Source organism: Oryctolagus cuniculus, chromosome 5 (assembly GCF_964237555.1).
Source record: "Oryctolagus cuniculus chromosome 5, mOryCun1.1, whole genome shotgun sequence".
In the NCBI taxonomy this organism is placed as follows: Eukaryota; Metazoa; Chordata; class Mammalia; order Lagomorpha; family Leporidae; genus Oryctolagus; species Oryctolagus cuniculus.
The window spans coordinates 202,725-223,487 of NC_091436.1; the positions used below are offsets into that span (position 1 = coordinate 202,725).

At 51.0% G+C, this 20,763-nt stretch overlaps 1 protein-coding gene across 50 annotated transcripts in view; it reads right to left on the reverse strand.

Moving 5' to 3' along the window:
• FAM120B (family with sequence similarity 120 member B) overlaps window positions 1–20,763 on the reverse strand; it is a 70,741-nt gene that overhangs the window by 38,465 nt on the left and 11,513 nt on the right. For 32 of the 50 annotated variants that reach the window (XR_011388893.1, XR_011388894.1, XR_011388895.1 and 29 more), the window contains 2 exons: window positions 7,254–8,651; window positions 612–792 (listed from right to left, as the gene is read on the reverse strand). Coding sequence is in view for 29 of the 50 variants with exons in the window: in XM_070074535.1 (XP_069930636.1) it covers window positions 612–792; window positions 7,254–8,651 (1,579 nt within the window). In the remaining 21 variants the exon portion in view is untranslated. Of the gene's footprint in view, window positions 1–611; window positions 793–7,253; window positions 8,652–16,959; window positions 16,984–20,608; window positions 20,747–20,763 lie in introns of those variants that run through there. The other 18 variants (XM_070074548.1, XM_070074549.1, XM_070074552.1 and 15 more) reach the window with 12 other exon arrangements.

Genomic DNA, 20,763 nt, shown 5'->3' on the forward strand with positions numbered 1-20,763 from the left:
CAGGAAGAGAACCACAAGCGGTGGCTTCACCAGCTGCGCAACGATGCTGGCCCCGACTCCATCCCCTGTGCTGGAAGGGCCCTGGGCTGCACCCCGCTGGCCCTTGACGTGCCTCCTCTGCTCTTGCTGCTCAGCATGCAATGGAGCACACGCACCCTCGAGAAACACCTGAGCTTAATTACAAATCTCCAAAGAAAAAATTGTGTTTATATTTTAAAGTATTATGTACTAGACTTTGTAAAACTGTTTTATAAAAATCACATTGTGAGGGGGACTAAGTAGACACCATCTTCACCTAGTAACACACATCCCCTGTAGTCCTATAGGATAAAAGGGTGTCATTCTTTAAGAAGCACAAATCCTTAAGGTATAACAATCTGACATTTTATAGAAACATGCACTCTTCTTTTAATGAAAAGGGACTGACTACTTGTTAATTAGGTATAGATGTCCCATGGCACTTATCCTTAGTTTTTTACATATGTGAGTTGTATTCTGTTACAGATCTAACAGAGGAACAATCTCATTTAGCTATCTCTGTGTCCTGAAAGTATCTGTCCATCTGGCCAGTGTCTCAGTCGAGCTCCCAGTGGCTTCCCTGTGATCCTCACCTTCACTGCCTCCCAGCAAGAGGGAGTAGACACGCTGCCGCACGGGGCGGTAGATGAAGGCCTGGCTGGGAAGGGCCTGGTCCAGCTCGTCCTCTAAGGTGTTGCTGCACTCGATCTCACCGCTGCTCAGGATATTATACACCAGGTAGCTTTCTCCTTGCACGTGATGTGTTCGAGCAATCTGTCAAAGGTTAAATACAACTGATTCTCTTTGAAAACAAAACAGTCATCTTCAGACAGAAACAGTCAACACCTTTCATCACAGCCCAGTGTTTTTAAGGCACTCAGACATGCAAGGGAGTGTCCTTCAAACTCAACTTCAAGCTGGCACTGAATTGTCTTTTGGGCTACCAGGCTCAAAACTGTATTTCTGCTGCTTTTCTTCCTATCAGCTCAGCAGCATCTTCCCCCAGCACCAGCGGCCCCTCCCCCTCCAACCCACCCTCCACCTGTACACTGTCTTCTTGGAAACAGATCCTCACAGCGTTTGCATGGTGATACCCCACAACGTCCGAGGCCTTGCTGTAAGGCCCAATGCCCTCTCTGCACACCTGTGCACCCACAGCAGGCACCACACTCCAGGCTGATGGGGCGTCTTCACTGCTCCCAGCACCCTCTCTGCCTCCCTTGTGCTCCCTGAAAACGCACCCCATCCAGAATGCTGCTCCCCTCCACTCTCCCAACCTCACACCTCGTCATCCTCTTCTCCCTTATGAGTCGTCTGAGGTGTCACCTTCTCCATAAACCCTTCCTTCCTCCCCAAACAAAACTAAACTCACTGCCTTAGGACCCAGCTCAGAAGCTGCCCCACTGCATCATCACGTATGGAGCAGAGCCCAGGGCCAGGACAGGGCTGGCACCCGTGGGCCTGTGGGTGTGCAGATCAGAAGCACTCTCCCACGTGGCAGGAGGATCACTGGGAGGCCCGACTGTCCGTCTCACTGAAGAGTGGGCCTGGTTACGGACCTCTCTGGACTGCAGACTTCATCTCTGCCCCATGTGTTCTCCACAGTGGGTCTGACAGAACCTCCCAGGGCTGCTGTGAGGACTGCAGAAGTCAGCACTTGCTGAGGTTGGGTGCTCGCCCGCCGGTTAGAACCATCCTGCCCCTCTCAGAGTCTGACAAAACGTCGATCTTTTCCTTCAACCCGAGGCAGACCTGCCAGCAGCTGTAGGTCAGGTTTCTGTAGCACAGCCAAGGAGCAGCACTGACACACTCAGTGTCCCTTGCCTCAGGGACTTTCACAGCAGGATCACTGTGCTCACTTCCTACTCCCCTTGCCACAGCTGTTTTATTTTTCTTCTTCTTATTTCCAAGGAGTTAGTCTTCATACAGATTTATGTAGAAAGTTGTGATAAATGGTATGCAGTGGGGCTGGCGCTGTGGCGTAGTGGGTAAAGCTGCCGCCTGCAGTACCAGCATCCCATATGGGCGCCGGTTTGAGTCCCAGCTCTTCTGATCCATCTCTCTGCTATGGCTTGGGAAAGCAGAAGAGGATGGCCAGTCCTTGAGCCCCTGCACCCATAGGGGAGACCTGGAAGAAGTTCCTGGCTTTGGATTGGCTCAGCTCCAGCCACTGCGGCCTTCTGGGGAGTGAACTAGTGTATGGAAGATCTCTCTCTCTGCCTCTGCCTCTCAAATAAATCTTTTTTAAAAATGGTATTTCCCCTACTAAGCAGTCTTTAATTTTGGCAACTGTACAGAACTTGAGAGAGGACATTCTTTTCTGGATGTTTAGGTGTCACTAAGTGCTCCTCAATTACATCTAATCCCTGAGCACACACACAGCAACCCGCACTCGCACAAACCTAACAGGCGCCTACTTTTACAATTCTAAGCAAATCCAGTTTATCCAGCACTACAAAATCCACAGAAATTATTTTACATCTAAGTGATTTTCCCAGATGTCGGATTGAAGCAGGCACAGGGAGGTAGCTGTGGACAGTTTTCCTACCCCAGCAGCTCCAGGGCAACTGGGTGTGGTAACAGATTTTCATAGGAAAATTAAGATTGTTTTCAAAGACACAGCTGGGTTGGGGGACAATCCCCTCCTGCCCACAAAGGTCACACCTGAGCTCCTCACTGACCAGGGCAACTTTCCTGCAAATCTGCCCCTCCCCCATCCAGCTCTCCTCAAATCCAACACGGCCTGCACACTCAACCCAGCGGCCTGTCTGGGCCTGTCCTGCCTTCACCTCCACAGCACTTCACTGCTGACCACTTCTCATTCTCACCACTGCCTCCTCGGCCTCTGGCTGGGCTCCTCTCTGCTCTTCTTCCGCCCATGCCCGAGCCTCCATCCCTCATAATCTTCTACATGTTCTTGGCCATGCAAACAGGTGACTTCCATACGTCTACCTCCTGTTCCCAACAGGACTCAAGGCCTACCTCCCCTGCATGGGCACGTCCGAGTGCCACACAGGAAGGAACTCTGTGAATCTCCTCCCTGTGAGCCCTGGCTAATGGCAGCTCCGCCCCAGTGCTCAGGGCTTCAGACCCATGGCAAGGCGGATCTCCCAGAGGAAGGTTTCGGCCTACCCCCACCGTCTCTCACCTGAGCTGCAGCACCACACCCTCACTCCCCCGCTGAAACACACCCCAGGGTTCCTCAGAAAGCGCAAAATGCAGTCCTAAGTGCTGTCCTCATGTATGTATCCTCTGTGGTCTGACCTAGTCTGTTACAGACCCAATGGCAGGGAACTGGATGAGACAGGGTAGTGCAGAGAAGGTGGATGTGATCTGGCCAAGAGTCACGCTTGGTCCAAAGGCCCAGAGGACAAGCGAGGGGCCTGTAAGGCAATGATGCTGGGTTTGCAAAGAAACTTCCTGTGACGGCCCAACGGGGCCACATGAAGGCCACACACAAACAGGAGACGGAGGCAGTCAGGAAAGGGAGAAAGCCAGATCCAAACAAGCCGAGTGGGTCAAGGGGCTGGCAGGTCCAGGCAGACAGGATGAGACTGCCTCCTACCAGGCTCAGGCACCGCGGCTCAGCTGCTGCCTAGGCCTGCGTTTGACGTCAGACTTTACACAGTGGCCTCAGCAGTTTCCTCCCTTTCAGGCTCTGGACTACCGATCCCAACTGTCTCACCTCCCTCAGGACCAAGAAACCTCGGGGCAGCAGGGAGGGTGGCCAGGACTTTGCCGAGAGTCACTGCGTATGACAGTGGGGGTCAGCGAGCCTCTGCCCCCACGTGAGGAGCAGCATTCGATAACTGAACCACTACAGAAACACACAGTTGAGGGCAAACACCACTCTCTGATCAACAGTAAGCCAGTTTTCCCACACCCACTCTGCAAGTGTTCCGGCAAAGTAGATGCGGTGCTTGTCCGCTTGTTCTGCACACTCCTTGCCACAATACCACTGTCTTCCCAACCAACCCCTCACCATGCACCCCACCGCGGCCATCACTTTTACCTGGAAGCCCACTGCTCCCTCCCTCCCTCCAGCCTCCCACAAGGCTCTCTCCTCCACAAAGTGCTTCCAGAACCTCCAGGCAGAGGTCATCCTTGTGTAACTCAATACTTCTTCACCTGCAACTCTGATACCAGCTGCTTACCACCTGCACGCCTGAGTCAGCTCACCTACCAGGTGAAATGTTCTTAGAGACACGAGAGATCTGCACCTCGTACAGGAGACAGGGGAGAGGCTGCTGAGGAGAGAAGGGAATGATTCATTCAACAAGCATGCAATGGCAGCCACTATGAGACACAGTGCGCTGGGCAGGAGGGAACTCAGTGCAGGGAAAATGAAGCCGGGTCCTGCCCCTCAGCACTGCAGTCTAGCAGGAAAGACGACGGACACACAAACATGAAGTGGCACAGAGATACCAGGAGTGTTCACAAGGAGCAGCGCAGAGTCTGAGACACATCTCAGCTGTGTAGGAGAGACCAGCAGGAGTGAAGAAGCTGTCCCTGTGGGGAAGGGTACGCGCGGGGCCATGAGGACTGTAGGAAGATGAGGGAAGCTGGAGATGCAGTGGGCCAGTTTAGGTTACTGGTTTTGTCCTAAGAGTTTCAAAATGCAAAGCCAGGTTTTATTTCTGTATGCCCCACAGCAAATGCATGCAGATTTCTTGCAAACTGCTGCCACAATCCAGTGTGACACAGCTTGCATGAAGGTGGTAGAAATGGACAATGCACAGATTTCAGAACTGTTTAACAGGTGCAAGTATCAAGGGTCAGAAGGCTGTTCGAGACTCATAAAGTGGCAGATGCCCTAAACTCTGGCCTCAGAATCAGCCCTCAAGGCACTCGGATCAGGGTAAAAAGCCCATGAGAGTTTCTCAGGCATGGAAAGCCAAGACACTGTTGCAAAAAATGACCTAAATGAAACATCTCTGTGAGATCCCAGCGGAAAGAATGGGCCATCAAAGAAGGAGGTACCCTTCTCTGAAGGGAGGAGAGAACTTCCACTTTGATTATGGCCTGTCTAAATAAGGTCAGAGTTTGTGAACTCAAGAGGCCTCCATAGCCCTGGCAGCTCATGACAAGAGCCTCAGGTGATCACCAACATTATAAAGAAGAGTGTCAATTGTTAAATCAACAACAGAGTCACTGTGCACTTACTCCTCATGAAGGATCTCTGTCCTTAATGTGCTGTACTATGAGAATTAACGGTAAAACTACTACTCAAACAGTATTTTACACTTTGTGTTTCTGCGTGGGTGCAAACTGTTGAAATCTTTACTTAGTATATACAAAGCTGATCTTTTGTATATAAAGATAATTAAAAATGAATCTTAATGAAGAATGGGATGGGAGAGGAAGAAGGAGAGGGGATGGTTTGCAGGTGGGAGAGAGGTTATGGAGGCAAAAACTGCTATAATCCAAAAGTTGTACTTTCAAAATTTATATTTATTAAATAAAAGTTTATGGGGCTTCTTCTCAGAAGAAGAAGTCAGTCTGGAGATTCCTCAGAAACCTGAAGATAACCCTACCGTTCGACCCAGCCATCCCACTCCTTGGAATTTACCCAAAGGAATTTAAATTGGCAAACAAAAAAGAGGTCTGCACCCTAATGTTTATTGCAGCTCAATTCACAATAGCTAAGACCTGGAACCAACCTAAATGCCCATCAACGATAGACTGGATAAAGAAATTATGGGATATGTACTCTTTAGAATACTATACCGCAGTAAGAAACAACGAAATCCAGTCATTTGCAACAAAATGGAGGAATCTGGAAACCATCATGCTGAGTGAAATAAGCCAGTCCCAAAGGGACAAATACCATATGTTCTCCCTGATCGGTGACGACTGACTGAACACCAAGAGGGAAACCTGTTGGAGTGAGGTGGACACTATGGGAAATGGTGGCTTGATCAGCATAGCCCTGACTGTTAATGAACAACTAAATACATTATCCCTCTTAGTAAAAAAAAAAAAAAAAAAAAAAAAAAAAAAAAAGTTTATGGGGCTGGTGCCGTGGCTCACTTTATAATCCTCCGCCTGTGGCACCGGGTTCTAGTCCTGGTTGCTCCTCTTCCAGTCCAGCTCTCTGCTGTGGCTCAGGAAGGCAGTGGAGGATGGCTCAAGTCCCTGGGCCTCTGCACCTACTTGGGAGACCAGGAGGAAGCACCTGACTCCTGGCTTCGGATCGGTGTAGCTTCGGCCATAGCAGCCATTTGGGGGGGTGAACCAACGGAAGGAAGACCTTTCTCTGTCTCTCTCTCTCTCTCACTGTCTAACTCTATCTAATAAAAAAAAGATAAAAAATAAAAAAAAAATTTTTTTTTTTAAAAAAAGAAGGTTGCTTGTGAAAAGTGGAAGGGATGAGGTCGGTAGCCTGGAAGAGGGTGGTACTCGTGGCTCTGGGAACACAGAAAGGTTTGGGGTTAGATCCTCAGCTTGGTTTTGAATTAGTTGAGGCCTTTGGGCTATTCACAAGGCCCTGACGTTTACCTGTAAGGATGATACCTATCTCACAGGATGGCTGAGAGGATCAAGTAAGGTGCAATGTGTCTGGCACAGAACTGAGAATGAAATAGAGGCTTAATAAATAGTAACACTCTACCAAAAACCTTCACAGGTTCTGCAGTACTTTCAGAATTGAGTCCAAATCCCCAGCGTGGCAACATAAAGATCTCCACAATCCAGCTTCAGTTTACCTTTTCCCATTTTTCCTCCCTCTTCTCCCTTCAAAGGTCATGCTCCAGTCTGTCTACCTGGGCCCAAGATGGCATGGATGCCAAAGCTACATGTCTAAGGCTCCAATGATCCCCCTCCCCCCATCTTTGCCTATTCAAGCAAGTCTTGGTCCCATTAAGGTACAGGTCTACTTCTTTGAGGGAAACTCTCCTGGTACCTGAACCTGCGGCATTCTCTCTCCTTCCAATTCCTGCAGCTCTTTTCTGTCACGGTCACGTGATGACATCAAGTATAGGGCACGATGTGAGCTTACCCATACATGGTATATGTCCTAACCAGAATCACAGGCTACTGTGCTGTGTCCTTCCACCATAAGTGACCACTGCATACAGTCAACACACAGTCCCCAGCAGACCCCGAGCTGTCAACCATGATCCTGTCAGATCGGGGCCATGACTACAACAGGCAGTCAACACACGGTTCCTGTAGATCCCCTGTGAATACACACTCCAATATGACCATATCAGATTAGGGTGGGCACATCCACCTACCTTTAAGATTTCAGGGTCTGAAATCATAGTTACTGGTTGCTTTATTTCAGGCCCCATAGGTACGGGGTCTTCTTGTCTGATCTCTAGATTTGTATTCATAGATGCTTCTAGCTTAAATTCAGGGCCTGTTCCTAGAGGCAATTTTTGTTTGATTTCAGAGTAAGTATACATGGGAACTTCTGGCTTGGACTCGGGATCTGTACACATGGGAACTTCCTGTTTGGACTCAAAGTCAGCACACACGGGAACTTGCAGCTTGGACTCAGGATCTGTACACATGGGAACTTCCGGCGTGGACTCAGGATCTGTGTACATGGGAACTTCTGATGTGGACTCGGGATCTGTACACATGGGAACTTCCTGCTTCAATTCAGGATCTGATCTCACAGACATTATTTGCTTGTTTAAAGTCATTTCACCTTTAGGTTTCTGGAAAAACCATGGAGACTGCTGTCCTGGCAAAAGATAGGATGCCACTCCTTTATAAAAAAGAGCTTTATTTGGCCCCAAAGGTAGCATCTCCTCCAAGGCTTTCTCACCCTGATGCATGTGAAGCACTTTGGCGATATGGTCTGACACAGCTAGGATCATGTTGGCTTTTTTGTTGACGTTTTCTTCCACAGAGGTGTAGGAAGACAAGCATCTGTAACGGAAGCTTTCAAGCATGCCCTCAGGAACCACGTCATTGCCGAGCAGGCAGGCCAGCAGGGGGAGATCTGCCACGCGGAGACCCAGGCTCTCACACAGCGTCTCTCTGCAGAGCTGGACAGTGCTGAGGCTCTCCAGGCAGAGCTCACTGATGGACAGGTATGGACACGTGTCGTAGATTAAGTAATCAGTGTCTTCTCCAAGAATCCCAAGACAGTTATGCCGGAGGCCATAGGCAGCCACCTCATAGTCTGCCTCCTGCAAGGAGCACAGGGTTTCCTGACCCAGTGTCTTTAGTGCAAAGCGGGTAAATATGGCCAAGCCTGAGGGGATGAAGAACATGTTCCTCCCTGGCTGCTCCCTGTGTGCCTTGAGGTAATGGAAGATCCTGGCTATCTCCTTGCTGTTTCTGCGCCTCCTTCTCACCCACTCATCTCTCTTGCCCTGCTCCACCATTCCATCAAAGAAGAAAACCAACTTGATGCCAACATCTGTAAAGGTTTTAACAAAATCTTGCAAAGCAGAAAAGTATTCTCGCCACTGGCCACCACAGATCCAAGATTCTGGGGTGTACCAGTACCTGAGACAACACATGGCATCGACCACGATGGTTGGAGTGCAGCCAGGATGCCTGGTGCGGTGCTGTTCCGCCAGTTCCTTCAAATTCACCACCGTGCATATATGTGGGCAGGTGCTCCCCACAAATCCCTGTAAACCTCTCACCCCCATCACTGAATCCTGGGAAAGTATCTGGAAAGAAAAACAAAGGAGCAATTAGGGCATGATGGTTAGACACAGCCAAACAAGACAGTGTTCAACATCCACAGGTTAGAGGAGGTGTTTCAGTGGGGACCCAGGAGGGACCCTCCTATGGACTGTGAGGCACAAGTCAGTAGTGGTTATTACAGAGTTCTCAACCAGAGTCACACAGGGGCTAAGTTTTCACAGAAGTAACATTTCCCATCTGGGAATTCAAATGCAAGTTATTTATTTATTTGCCAGGCAGAGTTAGACAGCAAGAGAGAGACAGACAGAATTATAGACAGTGAAAGAGAGACAGAGAGAAAGGTCTTCCTTCCGTTGGTTCACTCCCCTAATGGCCGTTATGGCCAGCACTATGCCGATCCGAAGCCAGGAGCCAGGCGCTTCCTCCTGGTCTCCCACGCGGGTGCAGGGCCCAAGCACTTGGGCCATCCTCCACTGCCCTCCTGGGCCACAGCAGAGAGCTGGACTGGAAGAGGAGCAACTGGGACAGAACCGGCGCCCTGACCGGGACTAGAACCTGGGGTGCCGGCGCTGCAGGCAGAGGATTAGCCCAGTGAGCCACGGTGCCGGCCACAAGTTACTCTTAAAAACCTAAAACATAAATTGCAACGTGCAACAGGAGTGATTCTCAAAATAATTTTGCTGAGTAAGTAAGTAAGGCCATACCCCTCCTGGTCCTCAGGAAGAGTACACTGTGACTCCTTCTGCAGAAGACAACAGTTTATGGGCAGCTCAGCCGACCTGCAGTGTCAGAACGCAGATCAGTGGCTACCTGGGCGGGGGCACAGGGGAGGAAGGGCACGATGGGACACTTGTGGAGTGACAGACACCCGCACTACTGACCGGTCACAGTTTCATGGGTGTATCCACACATAGCAAAGTGTGCAGGCTAAGTACGTGTCAAGGACATCTCAGTAAAGGTGTTATAAAGAAAACTACACAAAAACTAACTGTGTCAAACACGGTAACATCTGAGATAGTGACTGGCTAGCTTTGAATAGAAAACTGTCAATCAAACACACAGCGGCTTGGAGAGTTAGTATTCAAAGTGTAGAAGAACCACAGGGCAGGGCACTATGCACAGAAGACAGCCTTGTACAGAACAAGCTCTTCAAGGAAGCAATGAAGTCCACTAATGGTCAGAAAAAAATCCCATGAGCACATCTTTTATGTTAATGGCCAATTTTTTCACTATAGTTTTCTTTTAGTCACCAGGTCTTCATGCCTTCGATAACACAAATCCCAAATATGCAAACAGTAGCACAGAACAAATGATACCTCCTCCGGACTTGGGACCAGGCACACACCAACAACACGCTCCTGTTACTGAGCTGGGCACTGCACTCCAGCTTTAATCTTTACAACAACCCCAAAGATAAAAACCCATATGCTCTGCTTCGCAAAAGCAAACTCTCTCGGTTGAGATGAGGCAGCTTCACAAGACTCTTGGGAATTTGCTGATTGCTGATGGACACTGGCTCCTGACAAAAGTCAGAAGCCTGTAAATATCACACATTTCACATACGGCATTATTACGCTAGGCTGCATGAATGAACCACGGCACCATGCAACATAAACCAGGCCTCCTAACGTGAGGATGTGAACCAGGAGCCAGTTCTGCACTTTGGAGCCCACACAGTAGGTAGCGGCCAGGCCTCCAAAGGGGAACATAACACACAGGTCGGTCAGAATGGACAAAAAACTTCAGAGGTCCCAGCTTCTAGACTCCTCTGCCAGGCCTAGCTCTGAACTCAGTGAGCCTTGTGGAATGGGCAAGCCACAGGCAAACCTCGGGGAGTCAGGGTCTGTGTGGTGACAGACTCCACTGGTGGGAAGCCACATTCAGGCTGCTCCCAGTTACTGACTGGCCGGCCTGAGACCCACCGGGTGGAGCTGGGGGGACGGAGCTCCTGACAGACATGCCTTGCTGGCCAGCAGCTGCAGCTCCCTGACCATAAAAGGAATTTTTGTTTCAAGCATTTCTTCTGAAACCCTGAGTTTCTCCAAATATTCTGTTTTCCAAAATCAGGCTCAGACCACTTTGATTTCATTCAAATGCGGCACCCTTTCTCACCCCAGTGACAGGAAGCTCTCGGAAGGGGCAGCCCCCTTCCTGCTCCAGTGCCTCGGGGTGCCACATCAGTGCACACCTGGACGGCATTCGCAAAGAGCAGCCAGGTCAGCAGCAGCTGGCCCCGCCCAGCACCCCAGTGTCTTCACATCACACACCCTTCAACGCAGGAAGGGGTGGTGAGGAATAAAAATGTCTAAAAAAACAAAGCAACATCATGATTTTTTAGTTGTAATTTTTTATTTTTCAGTTGTAATTATATATTTCTATTTTATTTAAATAGCACAGAGACAGATACACAGAGATCCTCCACCCACTGGTTCATTCCCTAAACGCCTACAACAGCTGGGTATGGACCAGGCTGAAGCCAGCTGCAGCGCATTCAATCCATGTCGTTCATGTGGGGGCAGGGATGCAACTACCTGAGCCGACACCTGCTGCCTCCCTGGTGCACATCAGGAGGCAGCTGGAACCAGAAGCAGAGCTGGGCCAGCTCCAGCCCAGGCACTCCAGTGTGGAACGAGAGTATCCCAAGTGGTGTCTTAACTGCGGCGCCAAGTGCATACCCCGAGGATATCACTGGAAGTATTTCACAATTTCTGTTGTGCACAGCTAGTCATTATGCGATGACTGAAAATATATATAAAATTCACTCTTCCTACAAATTATACAAGAAATTTGCATAATTTGCATTATCTAGGTAATAGTTGTCTTTGAAAGAAAATGAAACACAAAAGTCTTACTGCCCAAACTACAGTCTGAGACTCTGGGGGAGGCACTGCCGGTCAGGGCCTCTCCCAGACGGCTTGGTCACACAGAGTCAGGCGTGGGGCGGGGGAGCTGAGAGGACCTGAATGAACACACGAACAAGTCCAACGACAGGCACACACGCAGTTCGTCAACTCCGACTGTGGCCAAATAAAGACTGCAGAGAACTGCTGCCCTCAGGCAGCCCACAAAGGGCTTGGGAAACGGCACCAACGCATGCAGTGCCAGCCAGGCGCAGGGCACCAGGACACCAGGATACGGGCAAGTGGGAAAGAGGACCAAGAAGCCCCTGTACTCACAACCTCTCAGCTTTACTGTGCGCAGAGATCAACCGTGCAGCTCAGCACAGACACCAACCCTACCTGACCCCAACAGATGCCGTATGCAGTGCAGGGACTGCCATCCAGGTCACTGTGGACACAGGGACAATGGCTTGTAGACAGCCCATAGAAGAGCAGCAGCATCCAGCGGCTGCGGCTGCCTCGAGACACACTCTGCATCCCTGCTGTGCCAAAGCACAGACGTTGGCAGACTCGGTCAGAACGCACGCAAACGGTGACTGACTGGCGAGGCAGCTCGAAGGCAGCACAGGAAGAGCTGAGTCCAGTCCAAAGAGAAAGGCACCACCACAGGCTAACGCTAGACAACAAGGCCACGGCCTGGAGCAGCTGGCTGTGTCTGCCCACACATCTACACATCAGCAGCTGCTCTCCCTCAGCAGTGGTCAGCAGGTGAGACAGGTACACTCTGTGAGAAAACAAAACATTCTCAGGGCCGACACTGTGGTGTAGCGAGTAAAGCCGCTGCCTGCAGTGCCGGCATCCCATATGGGCGCCGGTTCGAGTCCCAGCTGCTCCACTTCCAATCTAACTCTCTGCTATGGCCCGGGAAAGCAGTAGAAGATGGCCCAAGTCTTTGGGCCCCTGCACCCACGTGGGAGACCCAGAAGCTCCTGGCTTCTGGTTTCGGATCAGCGCAGCTCCAGCCATTGCAGCCAATTGGGGAATGAACCATTGGATGGAAGACCTCTTTGTCTCTGCCTCTCCTTCTCTTTGTGTAACTCTGACTTTCAAATAAATAAATAAATCTTAAAAAGAAAAAAAAGAAAGAAAGAAAACATTCTTGGGGAAACTGTTAGACGAAGGCTTGGCGAGGCAACACAAGACATGAGTTTTCTTTTGACCTTGCTTTCTTTCCAAGTATGTAACAATTTTTCTCCAGTGGCAACTGCTAGTTGGGTCTGCTACCCCACAGATGTCCCCATGGCTGGAGGAGTGCCGGAGTCCTCCTCTGCTGCTCCTCTCCTCCCTACTCACCCCACTACACAAGTGAAACTTCTGGGGATTTCAGAAACACCCCCAGAAACTGAGCACAGGGTCTGAACATCTTGAGAGATTCGTATTTATCCCACACCAGCACATGGGATTGCATTTGCTCAGTGTTTATCGAGCCATGTGAGTGCACACACAGGAACGTGAACAAACGACAACAGTCCCAGTCAGGCTTCGCAGGGCCTCTGTGCAGGGCTCCCTCACACTGTATTAGGCCCGGAGCTCTCTTCACCATGCTTCGGTCTTGGCCTTCAGCGAGAACCCAGCCCTGATATCCAGTCCCGAGGGGCTGCCTTCACAAGGGGCCCCCACAGCCCCACCCATCCCCTCATGCTGCTTGCTGGCTGCACAACTCCAGCCCTCTGTACTGTGCTCAGTGAGTCCCGGCACCCCCCTCTACCGCCAGTCCTAAATGGGGTCTTCCTTGTGTTCTAACACCAGGGTTTTCTTTAACACTGGAACCTCAGAGAAACCCCATGCAAATGAGAAAGTCTGTAAAAATCTCAGTCCCGAGGTCCAGTCTCGGGGGCCCAGGGGTCACCGCAGAACACAGCCTGGCCATGACTCCCAGATGAAGGCACTCTCTTCAAGCTATGCCATGGGCTGATGGCCAGCAGCACAGTGCTGTACACAGGAACCACTCCAGGAAACAGAACCGAGTGCTGACCACCATTCAGCAGTGAGTCCCGAGGAGGCCCTTCCTCAGCACACTCCCTCTTCCTCGCCGGCACCTCGTGAACTGCTGTGCTGTGATTTCATTTACACTGTCAACATCCACCGTTTATCAGTTTTAAGTTTAGTAAAGTCAGGCCAGCACTAGTCAGAAAACTTATTACCTCAAAATTTAAAACAAAGCCATATGAAATTCAACAAAGTTCTGCTATTTATGATTTTTATAAATAGATTACTTTTTAGAAATTATTCTTATTTATTTGAAAGGCAGAATGGGGGAAAGGGAGCTATCTTCCATCCATTGGTTCACTCCCCAGGGCCACTTACCTGGGTGGCAGGAGTCCAATACCTGGGCCATCCCCCACTGCCTCCAGGCACATAGCAGGAAGCTGGATCGGAAGCAGAGCAGCTGGCCTGCAAACTGGCACTCTAACATGGGATGCCAAGGTCAAAGGCAGCAGCTTAACCTGCTGTACCACAACCCCAGCCCCAGATTACTTTTTAATGTTGGGAAATGTACTTACTTGTTAAAACTTTCTGATTTAAAAAGTGTGCTCTCTGCAGAAAATAATTTTAAGCTATCCTCAGTGTCGTGGACATGCGCCTGGTGGCTCACTCTCTTGCAGTCACTCCACGGGGGTCATACTTCTCCAGTCTGCCTGTGTCTTAGTTTGCAACGGACAAGCCAGCACTCCCCACAGTGCCGTCATTAGCACACACACAACACGGACAGGACGAGAAGCATTAGTCCTGCCATGGGGCACTCAGATCATTCCCAGCACTGCACATATAAGAATGTGAATCACTCTTGTATAGAGATCGGGAGCTCATCCCTGACCACTTCCTTGTAGTGACTCTTAGACACGACGCTGTGAGACAGAGCACAAGACGCACTGGTTAACTCTCTCCAACGCTGTGCCAATGACAACCCATCTGTTACTCAGTTCTCTTCTACAACACTGGACAATTTATTTGAAAATAAATTTGGCTTACTCATCAAGCAGGTAGCGGTCTATCAGGCATGATAGTGGACACTGAGATATGAGCCAGACAAATAGGGTCCCTGCCCTCTAGCAGGGAAACGGCTCCAAAGCCACTATCAAGGGGTGTAACCGCAGGGCAGACAGAAGAGAGCGAGGGAGCGTGCGGTGGGGAGACCCCACCCAGAGCCGGACCCACGATGGTCCTGGAGGCCGGAGGGAAGCAGGAACACCGGCATGGGACAGGAAAAGTTCAAAGGGTCATTTGCTACTTTAAATAAACTGTCAAATGGGGCCAGCACTGTGGCTGAGGTTAAACAGCCATCTGTGACAATCTAGTGCCAGCTCAAGTCCTGGCCACTCTGCTTCTGATCCAGCTCCCTGCTAAGATGCCTGAGGGGCAGCAGGTGATGGCTCAAGTACTTGGGTCTCTACCACTCATGTGGGAGACCTAGGAGTTCCTGGCCTCTGGCTTTGGCCTAGCCCAGACAGGCTGTTGTGGACATTTGGGGAGTGAACCAGAAGATGCAGGATCTCCCTCTGTCACTCTGACCTTCAAATAAATAAATCAACCAATAAATAATTTTTTAAAATTGTTAAAGGAGTGCTTCTTTAAAAAAATTGATTTATTTTATTTGAAAGTTAGAGTTACAGAGAGAAAAATCCTCCACCTGCTGGTTCACTCCCCAAATGGCTGCAATGGCCAGGGCTGGGCCAGTCCAAAGTCAGGAGCCACAAGCTTCATCCAGGTCTCCCAAGTAGTGGCAGGGCCCATGCGGTTGGGCCATTCTCCACTGCTTGCCCAGGCAGATTAGTAGGGAACTGGATCAGAGGTGGAGCAGCCAGGACTCAAACAAGTGCCCGCATGGAATGTCCATGTCACAGGTAGCAGCTTAACTTGCTATGCCACAACACCAGCCTCTAAATGATTGTTTCTTGGTTTTTAAAACATGTATTAAGTAGATGCTAAACTTATCTTGCAATTGCATTTATACTGTAAATGTACTGGCCAACCTTCGTTTGGCTAGAACTTCTGTTTAAAGGGATAAAAGTGAGGAGACGGGTCTGGAACAGACAGGGCCAGCAAGGGATAGGGGCTCTACAGACCGTGAGAAGCGTGCGCATCCCTCAAGGCTCCCAAGTGCAGCTCAGAGCACTGCTCTGCCTGAGCAGTGAGAGTGGACAGAGACAAGACAAACCAGAGATGCACGGGGGCCATCAAGGACACTGGCTACTGTGGCTGCCTATTCTGGAAGAGGCCAAGACCAGAGGATAGAGAGCCCCACTTCCTGCTGCAAGAGACTCCTTCTGCGCCCCCAAAGAAATACCACGGGCTTGAGACCTCAGCCCAGCCAAATTCCGACATCCACTTGGAAAATACTCACCTAGTACTTATAGGTCCTGTGGTGCTAAGAGTGAGGTAACAGCAGTGAACAAGATGGTCCGTGACCGTGGGGACAGATCTCCCAAGGAAGCCAAGGCCCTTTGACATTCAGAGGACAGTGGGGGTAGGGGTGGGCACACATATGTCAAAATGGATCCAACTACAGGGTTTTAAGTAAGTACAGCTGGGGCAGACATTTGGTGCAGTGGTTAAGACGCCCCGTGGGATACCCACATTCCACATCAAAGCGCCTGGATTTGAGTCCCAGCTCAGCTCCCAATTCCAGCTGCCAGCTAACGCACACCCTGGAAGGCAGCAGATGATGCTTCAAGTGGTTGGGTCCCTGCCACCCATGTGGGAGACCTGGAATGAGCTCTGGGTTCTGTCTTCTGCCTGGCCCAGGCCCAGCTATTATAGGCATTTGGGGAAATGAACTAGAGAATAGAGAAATCTGTTAGTTTCTGCCTTTAAAATATATTTATATATATTGTATGTGCATATACATGTACATACATACAAATCCACACAGAGCAGACGTCCCCTCTAGTTCGACTGGACTAGACACATTATCCGTTTTCTTCATCCTCTTTGGTCAAAGACTCCACCCACAAAGCAAAGGAGGCCACCAATGGCACAGGTAACATGTGAGGCCCAGGCACCTGCCTGAGACCCTAGACTTCACCCTTCACCCAACACAGTGACAGCTATGGTGGCCTGGTTGCTGCTGATTCTCATGCTTGCCAAGAGGGCCAAAGGCTCACCTGTAGGATGCATCCCCTTAGATATTTCCTTCCCACAGGTTATGCACACTTACTGGCCCTCTTTTGGGACAAATGGGACTGAGGAGGGCCTCTGGCCTTGTCCTGCCCATGGCAATCCTAGGACACCCCACAGAGGCTGAAGAAGCACACTGTGAAAACCAACGTCATGAACAGAGAGCAAATACACACATACACCGATTCAGCAATGCCTCACTGACCCAGAAGTCAGGATAAGAACAGTCAGTACAAGCCAGAGTTCACCAATTAAAGCTGAAACAACCTGGAACTTGCCCAGGCTTTTATCATCCATGGACTATTATTCTCACCAGTTCCAACAACTGGCTCCTAAACCCACAGAAGGGAAAGCACGGACCAGGCCACTGTAGGCAGGTGTAATGGCAGCTGACACAGGGAGACAAAGGGATGGAAAAGCTAACACTCTGAAGGCCAGCAGCCAAACAGCTGGAGAGAACAAGAGAGGCCTCGGAACACTCACTAGTGCTTGCATCACAACAGAACCAATTATGTCCAAGGAGACCATTAAGGAAATGTTATCCACATTCAGAACGCAGAGAAACCTTTCAGAAAGACTCCCATTCTAAACGGGATACTTCGGGGCTTAAGAGAAAAAAACCTAAACTATCCAGAAAACCCTGCTACTCAGAAAGTTACTTTCCTCTTGTCCTAGTTTGCCATGGTTTTATTATAAATGTATTTATAGTAATGTCCATATTCTCTGCACTAAAGACCTAATAAAACACTGTTAATACTGCCCACTTTTAAACCATAGGATATACAACAGTACTTCAAAAAGTCCATGGAAAGCTTAATTAGTACTTTATTTTGGTGCAAAAAGTTTTTTGAAACTCATGCATTTTTAAAGATTTATTTATCTGAAAGTCAGAGTTACAGAGACTGGGGTGGGGAAATCCATCTTCCATCCACTGGTTCACTCCCCAGATGGCCTGAACAGTCAAGACAGGGCCAAGCTAAAGGCTGGAGCTTCATCCGCGTCTCCTACATGGGTGCAGGGACCCAAACACTTGGGCCATCCTCTGCTGCTTTTCCTGAGGCCACTAGCAGGGAGCTGGATTGGAAGTGGAACAGCCAGGACACAAACTGGCACCCATATAGGATGTCTGCACTGCACACAATGGCATTACCCACTATGCCACAATGCCAGCCCTGCGATTTTTTAATACACATTTTCTGTAAACTTTTTGAAAACTTCATATATGCATGCATTTCAAAATTTTTGCACCAAAATAAACTTAGCTTGTAATTCAGTTTCCCATGACCTTTCTGATGTACGTCACCTACATGATGCCTGCAGACAGCTATGGACACAGCCAAACTGCAGGATGCAACTTGGCCCATTCTACACGAATGCTCCCAGTAAGTGCTGGTTCTACCCGCAGTGGGGAAATCAGTGCCCAGGAGGTGGCCTTCATTCATCTGTTTCTGACTGGGCCACTGCAGGCCCTCACTTGTGGTGTGACTGAAGACAAATCACTGCACCTCTCTACATCACTGATGTCCTTATCTGTCCCACATGGGCACTGGTTCGGTCCCGGCTGCTCCACTTCTGATTCAGCTCCCTGCTAATGTGCCTGGGAAAGCAGTGGAAGATGACCCAAGTCCTTCGGCCTCTGCAAACACATGGGAGACCCGGATGAGGCTCCTGGCTTCAGCACGGCCCATCCCACTTGGGGAGTGAACCAGCGGATGGAAACCACAACCCTCCCCCCATGTGGCTTTGTCTGCCTCTGCCTCTTCCTCTCTGTAACTTTCAAATAAATATTTTAAAAAAATTATAAAGAAAAAAACAACCCATGGCATTAGGGTGCCTCATTCCTAACCAAGTCAAGGCCTGTGAATGGATGTCCAGTGTCTGACCCATTTCCACAGCACCAAGCTGCTCCAAATCTCAACGAGGTGACCTGTCCTCATCAACCTCTTCTGAAAGAGGTGGCAACTCCACAGTGACAACCTGGGACACAAGTCACAGAGCCTGGGCCCAGCACGCTCCGTCACCAAGCTTTCACATCTCTCTACTGACAGAACAGCAAAACAAATGGATCAGCGCCAGTCTGACCCTGTTGTACTAGTTGAAGCCACCACCTGCAGGGCCAGCATCCCATGTGGGCACTGGTTCGAGTCCTGGCTGCTCCACTTCCGATCCAGCTCTCTGCTATGGCCTGGGAAGGCAGCAGAAGACGGCCCAAGTGCTTATGTCCCTACACCTGCTGAGGAGACCTGGAAGAAGCTCCTGGCTCCTAATAGGCGCAGCTCCAGCTGTTGCGGCCAACTGGGGAGTGAACCATCGGATGGAAGACCTCTCTCTCTCTCTGCCTCTCCTTCTCTCTCTGTGTAACTCAGACTTCCAAGTAAATAAATAAATCTTTAAAAAATGCATCAGTTCCTTGTTCACATTTTCTCTGCAAGCCTCAATCATCACTACAAGAGGCAGCGGTCAGGAGGGCAAGGACAGAGGGAGAAGGCAGATCTCACAGCAGCAGGACAAACAGCATTTTACAGGCCCAAGCCTGGAGTCCCTCTTGAAGAAGACTCCACAGGGCCAGCCTGTGGTGCAGCAGCGTAAGCTGCTGCTTGGGATGCCCACACCACTGCAGGGTGCCGGTGTGAGTCTCAGCTGCTCCACTTTCAGCTCAGCTCCCTATTAATGTACCTGGGCGAGCACTGCAAGACGACCCAAATACCTGTGCTCCTGCCACCCACATGGGACACCAGGACGCAGCTCCAGCTCCTGGCTCAGATGGGCCCAGCCCCAGCGGCTGCAGCCATGTGGGGAGTGAACCAGAGGACGAAAGACCTCTTTCTCTGTCATTCTGTCTTTCAAATAAATATTTTGTTTTGAAGAAAAAAAGCATGCAAATTACAAACCCGACTGTTAAGGCCCTGGCATGACAGACGGAGCCCCATACGTGAGGGACCAGAAGCCCTAACTTCTTCAGTTCTACGGTAAATCTGCCCCATTAACCGATACTCAGATTCAGGTCCACGGATGGTCAGAACCTCAGATGCTGCCTACAGCAGTCTCCTCAGCTGGCCGGAGGTGACCAGAAGTTGCAGTATGCTTGCAAGATCACGTGCCCGCAATTCAAACAATGGGGCAACAACTGTGAAGTCGCTGCTTGGGACACAGGCCTTCCACATCAGAGTGCCTGAGTTCAAACCCCGGCTGCCGTGCCTCTAACCCGGCTTCCTGCTGATGCAGAGACAGCCGGCCCAAGTGGCTCAGTTCCTGCCACCCACGTGGGAGACCAGGATGGAGCTCCTGTGGCCTGGCCCAGTCCCCTTTGTGGCCGCATTTGGGAAGTGAACCACCGGATGGAAGAGCCCTCTTCTCACTGCCTTCCAAATAAAAATGAAATAAATAAACGAATGAAACAAGCCAAGTGACTGCAAGGTAAGGTGGTCCAGGGCTGGTATCAACAGGTCAGAGGCCGGGGACCTGACACGGCTGGGGCGCAGCTCGCGGACATAAGGGACCCCAACCACGGGGGGCGAGGATCGGCGTCCGGAGAGCGGTGGGGACTGTGCCAACGGCAGAGCGCGGCCACACACAGCAGACGCCATGCAGGGCGGCCAAGCCGGGTCCCGGCCGGCGCAGCCGCTCCCGAGGTGCCCCGCCTCCCCGGAGCCCCCTGCACGCACGCCAGCCGCCGGCCACCCGTCCCCGGCACCGCGGGCCGCGCCGGGCCCGACCCCTACGAGCGCCGGGCGCGGCGGCCAGCCCTTGCGAGGGTGCCCAGGAGCCCTGTCCCTCGCCGCCCATGCCCGGACCTGACAGCCCTGTCCCTCGCCGCCCATGCCCGGACCTGACAGCCCCGAGCGCAGGAGGGGCGGCCCGGAAGCCCGAGGGGAAAGGCGCGCGCACACTGCCCCGAAGACGGGGCGGCGGGACCACGGCGGCCACCGCGGCTGAGGCGGGGGCGCTCGGCTCGGCCCTACCTAGAGACGCACCAACACCAGCCGCAGACGCCCCCGGTCCGCCCTCTGCCCGCCGCGCGGGCCCGCTCACTTCCGCTTCCGCCCCAGGACCCGCCCCACCGCGGGGTCGGGGGCGGAGCCTCGGCGGCCCCGCCCCAGCGGCCCTGGCGGAGCGG